The sequence below is a fragment of the Momordica charantia genome (genome assembly GCF_013281855.1).
Source record: "Momordica charantia cultivar OHB3-1 chromosome 9 unlocalized genomic scaffold, Mcharantia_2.0 BLBB01000009.1, whole genome shotgun sequence".
Lineage (NCBI taxonomy): Eukaryota > Viridiplantae > Streptophyta > Magnoliopsida > Cucurbitales > Cucurbitaceae > Momordica > Momordica charantia.
This window is the reverse complement of record NW_028275167.1, coordinates 24,381,969-24,397,089: the sequence shown is the minus strand read 5'-3', so window position 1 is coordinate 24,397,089 and position 15,121 is coordinate 24,381,969. Positions and strand designations below refer to the sequence as shown.

Sequence of the window (15,121 nt, the reverse complement as noted above, 5' to 3'; positions counted from 1 at the left end):
TTTTTAGAATAGTAATATGGTATCAGAGCCGGAGGTCATGTGTTCGAACTCCTGCATTCACACAAGCAAGGAGGTTTAAATCTCCACTCAAGATAATGTTTTTGACTAAACATAGTTCGTACCTTACCAAGGATTTAATTAGATTTTTTTCAAAGCTTTCAAAACGCTAGGAAAAAAATGAATCGATGAGGATGAGTTCGAGACCGAAAAAGATCTATTTGAATCCTATTCAAATATGATGAATGGTATTGAATAAGAGCCTATCCAAATGTACATGTACATGTACATGTGTAGGACAATTAATGCATGTAGCCAACTTCAGTACAATTTTGCATACATTTTTATTGATGAGTTTACAAGGATTGATGAAAGAAGAAGAGAAGTGGTGTATTGACCACAGAAATTTTCTTAGGATTGCATCAATTATGGTTGACAGTTTGCAGGCTGCTCCAAGGATTTATATGCATATATGGCAACTTGATAAATGCCAACTTACTGCTCTTGCAGGCAAAGAATCTTCATCTTTTTTTCAACACCAACTTTTGTCTCTAGGAATCTCTTTTGGATCAAAAAATAAGATATTTTAGAAACACTATGCTCTTCAGACACTGACTCAAAATGCAAGCCTCAAGAATTCCACTTTAAAAGGATAAGAGACCTAACAAAAATTTACAATATGCGACACAATGGCTACTTAGAACTCCACATGAACGCTCACACCCAAACGCCGACCCTCTCCAATATTAATGGGGTTCCATCTCAAAATCAATTGACAATAAAAGAAGTCGCCCACTTATATTATAGACCCTTGTTAGATTTTTTTATCTTTTCAATGTGGGATCCATAACATGCACCCTCAAAATGATACCTCTTTTGGTTCACCAATCTTAGTCGAATCTCATTTTTTTATTGGTGCTCGTTTGAGCATTTTGGACTCTGATACTATATTAATATTCATGGGGTTCCATCTCATAACCAATTGACTAGATCCTTGTTAGATCGCTTATCTTTTCAATGCAGGATCCTTAAACATCCAACTCGAAAGAGGTTTCAAAAATTCCTAGCTTGGGTCTTCTATAGCTCTTTTTCTCTCCTATTTTAGCTTCAATCCTAACTTTGTACATCTCATTTAAATTTATTTATTTATTTCAAAACTCAACTTTTGATATAGAAAAAAAAATGTCCACAATTCACTTACAAGTACCATAGATATTTTATTTATTTATTGTCCTATGTCCTATCTTCTTAGACTTATTGCGCTTGTAAATGTTAAAGGTGCGTGGACTGTGCGACAGTCCAACCATAATAGAGAACTTCACCAGTTAGATACTCAGAAGAGAGAGCTCTTTCAATTGAGGATCATAGGAAGGTCTATCTATCATTTAGGGAAATCCAACTAGCAATATTAATAGGGCACCTCGGTTTGGTAGGGACAAATTGTTTCTTCTTGTTTTAGATAACATTTTTCGGGAGCGTACGACCTGATTCTTGTGCTCGTTCGTGGAAAGTAATGGTTCGAGAAGGAAGAAGTCGTAGAGTTGTTTGGTTTAGAACGATTTTATATTTCGATGAGAAATATCACTCGTATAATAGAATTTTTTTTCTTTTTTTTTGTTTTGCCAAAGCGATAGCTCAGCAAGGCAATGGTATGTTTGGGAATAGTTTTAGTATTTACTCTTGTCTATTTAAAAAATCAATGGATATTTTTGTTGCTTTAAGAAGGCTAAGGCTTGAATGGTTTTGTTCTCACAAAAGATAATGATTTCTGAATAAATCAAATATATATGTTTGCCTTCAATTTAAAAAATAATAATAATAATAATTAATAATAAATTGTTGAAGGGCTTATAATTCATTTTTCCTTTCCTTTTTTTTTCCTTCAAACAATCGGCATCCAATCAACCGTGTCTCTATAGTTTTTAATCTGATGATTTTAATTCAAGCGTAGTTTAGCAATAAGAACATCTATCCTATAATTGTTGATGTAAATTTTCGAGTTGGTGCTACAAAAGTGTCACGCACGTCGTTATATCCTGACTCAGATTTTACCTGCACACAAAAATCTTGCACTGCTATGGTGTTCTGCTCGATGCACTATGATGTCTTAGTTAGTGTTAAGGATCCACATTGAAAAGAAAATAGACCTTGTAAAGGTTTATAATAGACATGGACTACTCCTCTCATAGCCAATTAATTTTGAGATGAAACCCTAGGAATATTAACAATTAGAACTTAAGATGGGAGCACATGGATATGAAGCAAAGTAGAGTAAAGAGGCATGAATTAGAGTAAAAGTCTACTTGAAAGTGTGTGATGAATTTTCCTAAGAATTGGTGTAGAAATTTCTCTTTATTAGAAATTTCTCTTTATCAGGGAGAGATGGAAAGAGGGACAAAAGAGAGAAGGTGGCCAGGAAGGGAGTGTGGGAACCTCCTACCTACATTCAGCATCCTTCTCTTGCCATTACAGAGCGGTGCGGCGGTATGTGAGGTACGCTTTAACAACATGTCAAACGTTCCACTGGGTGATCAGTTTCTTGGTACCTCTAACTACATTGAGGGGTCCATACAGTGCGCTCAACCTTCCCTTTTAGATACGTTCAGCATTAGTGAGGTGCGCTATGCTCACCTTCTCTTCGAGTCGGTTGAGTTTCACATTTCACACAGGGGGATTCCTCGCACTCCAAACTTACCTCTTAACAACGATCCTAAAAATCGATGGTTTGATCTTATATCCTGCAGTGGTTGAACTAAAAAAACAATAACTTAAATATAATAAAGGGAAATTTCAATGGGTGGCAATGCACATTCCCATCTTTGCAATTATTGCAACAATATTATGATTTTGCAAACATGGAAAAAATTTTATATTTTGTGTAAGCCTGTTTAGATATTTTACATAATTTCTTTTTACCTTTGTTTACCTCTATCACTAATAGACTATTGATTTTGTATATCAGTTCATCATCTAATAGAGTCTATAGGACATCTAGGACGTCTATCACTCATATAGTCTATCACTGATATAGTCTATCAAGCATATATTAATGTATATAGTCTATCACTGACATATGAGCAATAGATTAAGTCATCGATAGAAAGAGGTGGTTCTATGTCAAAATCAATTGGTAATGAGAGGAGTAACTCATGTCAGTCACTTATTTATAGTATATATAAAATGGGCTACAGGGAGAAACTTTTTCTCCCTATTTTGCCCTTTCAATTTCAATATTTTCATAGATATTTTTAGGGCAATTTTGTCCCTCAAATATAAATTTTTCTCTCTCACTCCCCCTTTCTTTCCTTCCCACGCTTTTTACCAAAACTTGAGTTTCTTTTCTCTTTCGCTGTGTAAATATTCAACTTTTTTAGTTTTTTTTTTTTTCCGGAAAGTGAAAATGAGTGATAAGACCGAATCATCTTGGATGGAGATTGGAACATGGCTGTGGAAAAAAAATTTGGTAGAGTGACTTGAACCTAAGACCTCAAGGATATTCCTTGAAGCCCCAAGTAGCTCACCCAAACTATCTCTTACGGACAATTTATTAAACATACTTGAGACTATTCTTTTTAATAATTTATTCAAATGAAATTGTGCTACAAGGTAAAAATTACAAATGTTAAGATTGCAACTCTTACCGGACTCTAAGATGCAAAATGATGAAATTAAAAGTTTTATAAATTTCCATGGCCCATCCTTTGTTAAGAAAGCTACTTTTTATATATTATTGATCAAGTTCGTTTTAATAATGATCCATTGGCTTACAACTATACGTGGGAAGGTAAGTCCTTGCAATAATCAAAGTTTAATTCAAAATATTGGCCTTTTAAACTTAGTTCAATAGTAATTGATACGTACTTACGACTAAAAATCGTGAGTTCAAATCACCACATTTACTATATACCAAAAAAAATTCAAAAAATTGGAAATAATAGACCATTAAACAAACTGAAAATTACATTAAACAATAACATAACATCCACAGTGAAAAGATAAGCATGGTGGTAGAAAAATATCAAGTTAAGTTTAAATCTTATTTTAATCTCTTTAGAATCACACTGCTAACTATATTTTGTTCTTTATTTATTTTTACTGAAAAAATAAGGTAACCATTTCTGTTTTTTTTTTTTTTTTGCCTTATCTAAAATTTAATTAAATTCAAAAAGTAAAAATTTTATATGAAAATATATTTTTAAAATTAAATATTCGAAAAAAATTATGTTATTATTATTTTAATATCATTTTATAAGTAAAAAATGATCAAACAAGATTTTTATTTATGTTATGAAATATTAGAAATTAGGAGAAGAAACAAGAAATTTGATTTTGTTGTTTTCAAAATTTATGTTTTTGTCCATTTTGATCCATGAAATTTCAAAATATTTATTTTGATTTTTATATTTTTAAGAAGATTCTATTTTAGTCCCATTTTTTATCTCATTTTCTCAATGAACCACACTACAATGAACCATCAATTTCTTAAAATATTGTTAAAGTTTTGTATTAAACGTTTCCATTTCGTATAGAACTTTGTGTCAAAATTTTACCAAGGATCCTAAAATATAATAATAAGAATAAAAATAAATATTTTCAATGTACGGAGTGCAAAATGAGAATAACTCTAACTCGCACTTTTGTTAGTATTTGTTGAAAAGATTTCTTACCTTCTTTATTTCATACGGGTATTATCCTTTTTCTTGAAAAACACCTTATTTACAAATTAAATCAAACTAAATAATTAGCTATAAAAATTGTTCCCTAAGTTTTTTTATAGTAACCTAAAACTTACAAGATTAAGTGATTTCTTCATTTCTTTAAAGTTTGTTCTACACCCAACATCTAAAATTGACTAAAGTGTTTCATACATGATTACTTCTTATAATTTTATCTTTTCTAAAAATCATCCCCAACTTTTCCATTCCATAGAACCTCATATTTAACCAAAATAAATAAATAAATAAGTTTAGATGTAGGATACATATCGAAATCTTTGCCACTCAATCCTATATATGATGGAATCATCAAAATTTTGACTAAGAGAAGATATGTTTTGGAACGGCAAAAAGAAGAAGGAAAATGATTGATATTTTATGCTATATACTAACTATTACAAATTATAAACTTATGAACTAGATATATGTTACACAAGCTCGAGTTTCTATAATGGGGTTGGGATGTAAATCAATTATTTTCATTTGGAGAAGAACTTGGAGAAGAAATTGCCAGAGGAAGAGTTGGAATTCTCCAAACAAGCAACATGGACATATGTTCCAAGTTTGTCAACTTGTCTTGCCTCTCCCCTTGTGTCCTTCTTGCAAACCTTGCATGTCTTGTCCACCCACCCTTCTTCAACATATTGCCCATCCACTGAGAGAAAGGGGGAAAAAAATTAATTCAAACAACCCAAAATTAGATCTTCTTATTTATTTTTATTTTTTTTTGTTTAAAAACTACGTTTGTCTCGTACTTTCGGTTTGATTCATTTTGGTCTTTATACTTGTTACTTTTGATCATTTCAGTACTATACACTTCCAAAATGTCTGTTTTGGTCTTGTACTTTTTAAAAGAGATCATTGGTCCTTTCATTTTCATTTTTATCTAACGCACAAAATTTCTTGAAATTTAGTCATTAATTATGAAAGGATTTTCATTATGTATGACGTTTATGTCAAAATTTTGAAAATAGAAACCAAAATAGTCACTTGTTAGAAGTACCCAGACTAAAACACAAAAGGTATAGGACTACAATGCAGTACAGGAATTAAAAATAATGAAAGTTTTAAAACTACGTATTAAAATGAACCTAAAAAATCAAAATATGTAAAATTATGGATTGGGAAACATACCTTCTATGTAAGATTTGAAAAAGTCTTTGTATGTTCCTCCTATCTTCCTTCTAAGAGCTCCATACTGCATTCAATTTCAGACCATACATAATGATAATGTAAGCCTCATTTAGAGTGAAACTAGTTTTAACAACATTACTTTTAATTATAATTAGTACTCAAGTAAAAAGCTTCAATCACAATTAATTTTGATGTACATTTAAGTTAATTACTTCTCATCTCTCCCCCAATTTAGACATGATCAATTACCATTGTTTTGTTAGTTTTTTTAAGTATTTACAAAATAATTTAATTTTTTTAATTTTTTATTGTGAAATAATATTTGTTAATTTCGTTCAGTATTTTTTTCTTTTTTATATATTACATCTGAAATAAAGGGGTGGGATTTAAATTTGAAAAATACATACCATAAATTAAGATAGAAGTAATAAAATAATTATAAATACAACTTTTAAAAAGTACTTTTTTTTTAGAAGCGACTTCTAATCGATTTTATATCTATTTATTTTCATGTGTTAACAGTATCTAAATATTAATAAACTATAGCTACATTTATTATTAATGAATTAAGATATTAAGATTTTTTTTTTTTACTATATTTTTGTAATATTTATTTCCAATTCCAAATATGCTAGATACTATCTAAACGGTTGATCCAGTCGGGTAAACGGGTCGACCCATTACCTGTTCCCGGGTCATTCTGCCGCCGGATCTGGTGGCCTGCCGGGCGTCTTCCAATAACTCGGCGTCGCGGCTCGATCGGACCTGAGAGAAATCCAGCGCCTCCGTCACGCTGCTGAACAGCGATTTCTTCCTCTCTTTTCCGCCGCCGTCTTCTCTCTCCTCGCCGCTCGCCGCCGCTTTCGCCGAAACTCTGTAATTGGACCTCCGGCCAAGCCTCGACGCGTTCCATCCCTGCGGCGGAAACCCACCGTGGGACGGCGAAATCGCCACCGCTCTGACGGCCATCGATGGAGGCTGATACTCGAATCAATCGACTGCGGCGGGCTGGATGATTCCGCCGTGAAGAAGCCGTCGCTCTGTTTTATAAGGCAGGGAGCAGCCATTCGTGGAGGTCAAGAATCGAGATTCTTGGCTGGAAGAGATTTAGGGCTGTGGTTGCTGAGGAACTACGTGGCCATGTTCAATACTCTCAAATTAATTGTCTGTGTTTTCTAGGGCCACTTGATTTTTCCTATGAAAACGCCACTCTTTTTTTTTGCCTGAGTATGAGTCTTGGGAATTCGTTTGGTAGTTAATTTATGGCTATTAATGAGATGATATGGGAGCTTTGATGTAACATCCACATGTTTGATTAGCAGCGAAAGTCGGTTTTGGTGATTCAGTGGTGTGAGACTATCCGGTGAAAAATAGTCTCTAATACACCCTATGAATATTTTATTCTCATCAATCCAAACATAGTTCAATAAGTCAAAACATCAAAGTTAAGAGTTGAAATCTCTAAACGTGGTTCGTTTTTCCTCTTTTTTAATTCGATTATAAATAGATATAGAATCGAACCATCAATCTTTAAGATGATATTAATCTCAAATGCCTTGTACACCTGAGGTCGAATCTCTTGTGGATGGGTTTTTTCAAGGGTTGATCTTAAATCATGGGTCAATCTTTAAAGCCTCAACCTTTATAGGTTTGAGTGAAGATAATTCTTCTTTTGGTTTGTAGGAAAGTTACAGTGTGGAATATTTTAGCTTCATTGAAGGCAGCAGCATTCTTTACATAATGAGCAGACACAAAGAAGGGAATTAATCAGTAGAGGCTCATACAACATAAACCATTCCAACTTCAAGAAGAGACACTGGTGGCACCTTAAGAGCAACGTCTGCGCCTCTGCAATTCCTTCTCAGGAAGTTGTACCCATAGTTAATGGCTAGCCTCTTCAACAAAGACGATCCTTGCTTTGCCCGGACGTGCGAGTGCCCGAGAATGAACGCCGTTCCAGATTGTTGGGCTGCTACTAGATCTTCCAGTTCTTCGTGCAGAAGGGCTTCTGTTTCAGCTTGTGAGTCGCCTTCAAAATCATCGTCTATGGCAAACCTGACTCGTCTTTCTTCTCCGAGTGGCTCCATTTCGATCACGTCACCAATGCTGTCGACGGTCTGGAAGCCAACTGATACGCTCGCTGGCTGCACAGTCTCCTCGTAAGCGGTTGCGCCTGCAAATACCACTGTTCCAATCACAGCCAACCTGCGCTCACTCGTTGATTCATTTGATCGCGATGCATCATCCTCACTGCAAGAGTTGCCTCGTTGCTTCCTGTACCAGTCATAGCGGATGAAATCTGCCAGTTTCTTAACTAATTCAGACTCGAATGAATCCACATCCTGGTGAACATCACGGTAGCCATATCGAACAATGCACCGGTACGACCGATGCGTGGCTGGGCCAACTCGTCCTACGAGATACCGCTCAGCCGGAGGTACAAAAGGAACCGGTACCGACTTTATACACACAAAGACGATGATGCGATGGAATGCTGGGAGGTTGGTGACGAAGCGGGAGAAGTTGGCAGGGATGCCAGAGGTGAGATCAGTAAAAACTAAACCAATGCCGGGGACACGGGCGATCCCAAGGCTCGGCCCCAATGCTAGCAACCACTCTAATGAAACCTTGTTGTGAAGATCAAATTCATACTTCTTAATGGTTGCATAGTGCCAAACAAACATGATGGTCATGAGGAAGAGAGCTAGGAGAATTGGGAGCCAAGCACCTTCCCTGAACTTGGTTAGTGAAGCTGAGAAGTAGAGCAATTCAACAGACCCAAAGAAGACCAAAAAGGAGAGCGCAAAAAGAGGAGATTTGTTCCAACAGAGGACAATCACCAAAGAAGTAAGGCAGGTTGTCACAAGCATCACAGTCATAACAGCTAGACCTGCAAAGTAAAATGAAGTGGGCAACTATTATCAGTACTTCTTTATAGGGCAGAGGACTCCGGGCAATAATTACTACGTCGGTATAAGAATGGAAATTTTGCAAATAAGATTGTCGAGAATGGGATGTTTGTTTTCGAGTTGCACAGAAAAGAGGTTTCAGAAGTCTGGAAATGGAGATGAATGACGTATTTTAAAAGCCAGACTTCTGTCTTGAACATTCAAGATTGCGACCAACTCACCTGATGCATTTCCAAGGTGTTTTATGTCTCTGAATCCAATGGTCACGGCAACGCAGAGAATCATTAGTACCCAATTGATCTCTGGGATGTAGATCTGGCCATGGATCTTATCAGAGGTGTGAACAACCTTCACTCTAGGAAAGCACCCAAGGGACTGGCTCTGATTAATAATGGAGAATGTTCCACTGATGATCGCTTGGCTTCCCACAACCGAAGCAAGTATAGCGATCGTAAGCACCGGCCATCTCACACTCTCTGTTACCAAAAACCACTGATATAAGATTAGAAATAGCTTGCAATGAATCAAAACAGTCGAAGAATGTCACACAAAACAGCATGCTGTGTTAGTGAATCGAAATCTATACATCTCGAGCAACCCAAGAATTTTATCTGTGATTGGTACCTGGAACAGAAACATAGAAGCCAATGTTGTTGGTGGTATTATGATGTTGTGATAAGTAAGCAGCTTGGCCCATGTATGCCAATATAAGCGCTGGATACACCAGAAAGGTGAAAGCAATCTGAAGGGAGGCAGGGGGGGATTATCAGTTCATTTGTACATGGCAAGGATCTTCTTCATGTTATTGAATAAACAGAAAGGGGAAGCTACAACTTAAAGGGACTGAAAGATGAATCACCTGTATTGCAGTGTATGAGAAGTGGCCAAGATCAGCAAACATTGCTTCTGAGCCTGAAATTCAGTCAAATAGTCAATAAGCCACACATTATAGTTTTCCTGAACAACTCCCCTAAAGAATGAAGAACAGAATCAACCTCAAGATTCAATTTTCATATATGACTACTTGAGAAGGTTTCGTTACGAAAAACCAACTTCTATGATGTTTCATAGCTATTGATTTGTAACAGACTCAAAATGGATTAGTTCCTAAATAAATTTCGGATATTGTAAATGAGAGAAGGAAAGGAAAAGAAGAAACCTACAAAAGATGCATAAGCATGCTATGTTTCAGTTTTACCTGTTATGCACAACAATATACCGCCCAACGACATCCAACCACTCTTCCTCGTCTTCTCCAGAAACTTGAACATGTAATACGGAGAAAGAGCCTGATAAACATGTGGATTCCAGCGTATAATATTGTATATGCCAAGAGTACTGATGCAGAGTAACCATGTCAATACAACAGGAGCAAAGACGAAGCCGACTCGATGTGTGCCGTAGTGTTGAAGTGCAAATAGACAAACCAGGATAAAGCAAGTGATCGGAACCACGGCATCTGCACAGAGAGTTTTCTGGGGTTAGCTATAGGAACACGATGTTAAAACGTGTAGATAAGAGGTCAGTAAAATTAGTTTACACTAAAAGCACTCAGAAAAAAGTGAAGAACCAAACTAGATTTGTCAAGTTTAGTTAATCAATATATATGCATAGTTTAAAATATAAATTCTTTTAGTTAGAAGATTTATATTCTGGAAGGACACCTTTGGAAAAGGAGAAGGAAAGAAAATAATGAGCTTGCAAAGATTAAACAATATAAGGTAGTGATAAGTCAAACCCATCATCAAAATTTTAAATCCAAATTATTTGTCAATTATGAAGTATAATATCAAGAAAGTAGAGTTTATGTAATCTGAAGTTGAATTATGCAAAAAAATGAATAATAATAACTTGGGTTTGCACAACCGATCTCAAAACGAGTTTCATAAGTCTGGATCTCTGTAACCCATTACTTGAAGACTTAACTACATGACTAAGTTTTTTTGTGTATAAAATTAGATCGCAAAGATCGTATGATACGATATTAGAGATAATGGACCCTTCAAATTTCTAAAATGATATAATATTTTCCTTTTTTAACATAAGCCTTTATGATTTTGTTTTTAGTTTCACCCAAATGCCTCATATCAATAGAAATGTTGTCTATCACTTATATATCTATAATTTTCCCCTTATCTAGCCAATGTGAGAAGCATTCCTAACGATCTTTCTTTCGGATAAAGTACCGCTGAGTCCCTCCATAAATAATCATTCTTCATCCGTCCAACTCCTATTCAGGTCAACTTTTATTCTCCAAAGCACATTGCACGTTCAATAGAACTACCATGGATTATACCATGACTACATCTACTGAGGCTTGTCACTTCTTTTTTGACACTCAAAGATTTTACCAACACAACTAATTCAAGGAAATGTCTCTAACACCAAGGACAACTGATCTCCCCACATTTCTTAAATGGTATGATATCTACTTTTGCATAAGCTCTCGCTGGTATCTTTGCTTTAAGTTTTTAACCAATTGGTGCGCAGTTTTTAACCAAAAGGCTTCGCACCAAAGAAGATGTCATCTTTCACCTATGTACCCATAGTCCTCCCCTTATCTAACCAATCTCTAGAACTTTTGTCACGTTACCAAAATACACTAACTTAATTCGTGAATCAAACAAACTCTGAAGTTACCGATTTATATTAATTTGAACAAATAAACAGGTTTCCCAGTACGCATTTAAGTAAACTTTAAAAAGAAATAGATAGAAAATAAAAATTTTAACTACAACATGATCATGAAAGGATGTGACCAATGAACACGGCAAGTTGACAGACTTGTGGGTCCCTCTCTTGCACTACAGGCCAAAAAACTACACTTCTCCAATCTTATCAAAATTACAAAGTGGAACACCATCTGTCTTATCATCGTCAGTTTGGAAAAAGAAAAGTTTTAATGGATACTCATTTACATAATTTAATTTGCATTGCTTCTCCTAAACTTGCTCTCCATTAATGCTCAGACAAAAATTTCAGAAAGAATCTCCCAAATTTGATGATACAAATATCAGACAATTTCAAATCTCAATTTCCCTTTTAGGCTCTGTTATTTAAACAACTTCTTTTTTCTCATTTATTTTCATTTTTGGAGAAAGGGTCTGTTAACTAAACAACTTGTCTTGACTACCCTCAGTAATATAAAACAATAATTAATTATATTTTTAATCCCTATGTTTTTGGTTAAATCTCAGTTTAGTAATTATACTTTTAAAATTTTTACTTTTGTTCCTATTTTTCTAATTAAAAGCTGATAATAAACTATTTGGGGTCGCAAATAATAGTCCTAGACCTATTCTAATTTAAAATTAGAATATTGTTTTAAAATTGAATCTAAATTCATATTTTTCAACTACTTTCCAAACTTCTATATCACTAAAATAAAATGTCCCATCCTAGAATTTATTTGTCAAATTATAGTTAATGAATATGGAGAAAAATTGTAGTTCAACCTAAAGAAACTTAATAGAAATGTATAGAAGTGAAGTGCTTACACTGATGGTGAGCTTTGGTCATGGATAACTCAAGGCCAGAAACTGCTGAGAAAACTGCACCCAAAAAACAGGATCAAATCAATAAGTTCCTGAAGAGGCAAAAGAAAAATTGGAGGGGAAAAAGGGTTAATTTACTAATTTGATCCTCATCCGGCAGATTTTCAACTTATTCCCTGAAATTTTAAAAATTTTAAAAATTTTAATTTGGTCTCTATGAATTAGCCAAGACTCTAGGAGAAGTGAGTGGATTTCCAAATACAATTTTAAGGACAATGGGTAAGATTTAATCAAATTATAGTAACCAATTGAAATTTTATGAATCATAGGAATCAAATTGAAACTTATAAACTCTGGACCAAATCGAGACTAAGCATAAATCATACTTAACCAAATTTGTAATTTAACAAAAAGAAAGAGATACCCAGATGGAAGAAGAAGAAGAAGAAGAAGTGTACCAGAAATGGCAGGAGTAAGCAGCCCATCTCCAATGACCATACAAGTCCCAAGAAGAACCAGAATCAACAAGGCAGTGTGCAGAGCCCTGTGCTTCTCGAGCAGCAATTTAACCCTCGATTGCTTCTTCTTCTCCGGCGGATGTTCCAGCAAGTAAGTGGACAGAGCTTCGTCTGCAACTTGCCTGTTCGGTAGAAGGCTTACTTTGGCATGTCTGCAAATTAACGAGTACAGAGCAAAAGTCCCACCTACAATGACAATTTCGAACGAATTTAGAAACTGGGTTTTGAAACTTTCTCGATTCTAAGCATATACTTCTTCTTCTTCTTCTTACCTTCACCATTGTCATCAGCTCTAAGGACCACGAAGACGTATTTGAAAAGGGGGACTATAGTGAGAGTCCAGAAGACGAAGGAAAGAACCCCATAGATTTCTTCGTTGGTTTCCGAATGCTGGATGTCTTCGGCGAAAGTGCTTCTGTAGACGTAGAGGGGGGAGATGCTCAAATCGCCATAGACGACGCCGAGGCTTTGATATGCCAAGATTAGAACCGTTTTCCAAGAATCCTTCTGAAGGAAACCCAAATTTCCGGCCGATTCAGTAACTGGGTGTTTTTTGAAAATGTAGAGAAAGAAAAACGGTAGAAGCTGAAGCTCGGAATTGAATGAACACAAACCTTGGAAGTATCCCAACACTTCCCGTGCTCAAGATCCATGGCTTCTCTGTCTCAATCTTCAAGCCAAATCCTGATTTGGGGATCAATTAGTTGTAGATCTAAATGAAACTCGGAGAAAAAAACAAAAAACAAAAAAAGAAGAAAGAAGAGAGGAAGAAGGAGCTTACAGAAAACCCCATTTGCATCAGCTCTGCTGCAAATGGAGGCGATAAGAGAAGTAAGTCATCAGTTATCACTCACTTCTCAGTAAACCCACATGAAATCTCCATAAAAAAAAAAAACGGGAAATAAGAGATTTGTTAGGCAGAAAATTCAGTTACAACAGACGAAGCGTCCACGAAGACGGCTGATTGATGGACAGTGGAGGAGTGGAGGTGGACCATTTTCTCTTTGCCTTTCTAACTCTCTCTCTCTCTTCCCTTCTCTATCCCCTCTCTTTTTTTTAGGTGAAAATTTTGGGAAAGATTTGAATCATGTCTTAAAATGTTATCTTGGTCCCTCTATTACTAATTTTGATACATTTTAACTATAGTCTCTGCATTTCGTAAGGATGAAAATGAATATTTTAAAAATATACAGATCATAATAAACTGAAGCTACATTAATCAAAATAGTTTTTTAATATTTTAATATTTTTTTATGTTGGGATTTGAATTCATGATCTATTGATCAGACACGTGTGTCAACCACTACTAAGCTAAACTTACGTTGTCAGTTTTAATAATTTTTTTTTCTTAATAAGTTATGCATATCCACTAAGTTACGTTTGAATTGATTTTTCTTCTCTCTTTATACGGACTCTAGAGAAGAAAATTAAGAGTCTCGTAGTTGAATTAAGTGTCAACCACTACTAAGCTAAACTTACGTTGTCAGTTTTAATAATTTTTTTTTCTTAATAAGTTATGCATATCCACTAAGTTACGTTTGAATTGATTTTTCTTCTCTCTTTATACGGACTCTAGAGAAGAAAATTAAGAGTCTCGTAGTTGAATTAAGTCATGATTGAACTCCGTTAGTTAATTAAAATAATTTTTATCGATTTATATGTTTTCTCATAATTATTTTTTGAAAAAATTAGTAATACTATAATACATACTCTCCTCATTTATATTTGACAAATCATCTAGAGACTTATTTTTTATTTCATTGACCTCGTACCAATCTTGGATACTATAAATTTTTGCGTACATAGAACACATATTACCATCCAACTAAAAGTCATGAATTATAACTCGAGTCTCATTTAATAAACAAAATAATTTACATCAATTATATGATATTTTTTTCTTGAGATTTAAAACTTGATTAAGATCACCTACCAATGTAAAGATGGTGCAAGATTTGGTTAATAAGCTAATCAAAACGGGTGAAACTTAAATTATACGTGTTGGTTGGGGTCACATGAAAGGGATTGAAAGGAAATTGGTGGTTAATCTAGGGAATTATGGTTGTTGATTTGATGATGAAGAAGAATTTTGATTATGATTTTTTTAGAAAACAAAAAAAAAAAAAGAAAAAAAAGAGAAAAAAAAAAAAAAAGGAAATGTTGTTTTTTTCATATTCTTTGGAATTGAGTAAAAGGCAAAAGCATGTGACTCATAATGGGACTGCCTTCCAAAACCCATGATGGCCCAACCTGCCCTTTATGATCTAAAAAGAGAAATTTAAAACAAAGATCAAAAAAGATGTATTATTTGTTATCAATGTATTTAATAAATATTTGTCATTTAAAAATTGAAT

The 15,121-nt window shown here is 34.6% G+C and overlaps 2 protein-coding genes across 2 annotated transcripts; both read right to left on the bottom strand.

Moving 5' to 3' along the window:
- Window positions 1-5,065: 5,065 nt before the first annotated feature.
- On the bottom strand, window positions 5,066-6,976 carry LOC111015936 (potassium transporter). The gene is made up of 3 exons (XM_022291134.2): window positions 6,531-6,976; window positions 5,847-5,910; window positions 5,066-5,367 (listed from the first exon to the last, which is right to left on the bottom strand). Exons 1-3 carry the CDS (start codon window positions 6,813-6,815, stop codon window positions 5,192-5,194), a joined length of 525 nt encoding a protein of 174 aa, XP_022146826.1. The 5' UTR covers window positions 6,816-6,976; the 3' UTR covers window positions 5,066-5,191.
- A 558-nt stretch (window positions 6,977-7,534) lies between these two features.
- Window positions 7,535-13,712, bottom strand: KT2 (potassium transporter 2). Its single transcript, XM_022291104.2, has 10 exons — window positions 13,549-13,712; window positions 13,382-13,451; window positions 13,040-13,274; window positions 12,708-12,953; window positions 12,253-12,306; window positions 9,954-10,214; window positions 9,615-9,667; window positions 9,380-9,497; window positions 8,977-9,231; window positions 7,535-8,736 (listed from the first exon to the last, which is right to left on the bottom strand). Exons 2-10 carry the CDS (start codon window positions 13,418-13,420, stop codon window positions 7,625-7,627), a joined length of 2,373 nt encoding a protein of 790 aa, XP_022146796.1. The 5' UTR covers window positions 13,421-13,451; window positions 13,549-13,712; the 3' UTR covers window positions 7,535-7,624.
- Window positions 13,713-15,121: the final 1,409 nt, after the last annotated feature.

Excerpts from the sequence above, each read along its gene's own strand:
- LOC111015936 (XM_022291134.2), bottom strand. The coding sequence starts at position 6,815 with ATGGCCGTCAGAGCGGTGGCGATTTCGCCGTCCCACGGTGGGTTTCCG. Across the intron at positions 5,911-6,530 it reads GCAGAATGACCCGGGAACAG|TATGGAGCTCTTAGAAGGAA; the intron begins GTAATGGGTCGA and ends AATTGAATGCAG. Across the intron at positions 5,368-5,846 it reads TTTCAAATCTTACATAGAAG|TGGATGGGCAATATGTTGAA; the intron begins GTATGTTTCCCA and ends CCTTTCTCTCAG.
- KT2 (XM_022291104.2), bottom strand. The coding sequence starts at position 13,420 with ATGGATCTTGAGCACGGGAAGTGTTGGGATACTTCCAAG. Across the intron at positions 13,275-13,381 it reads AGTGTTGGGATACTTCCAAG|AAGGATTCTTGGAAAACGGT; the intron begins GTTTGTGTTCAT and ends GGTTTCCTTCAG. Across the intron at positions 10,215-12,252 it reads GACCAAAGCTCACCATCAGT|ATGCCGTGGTTCCGATCACT; the intron begins GTAAGCACTTCA and ends CTCTCTGTGCAG.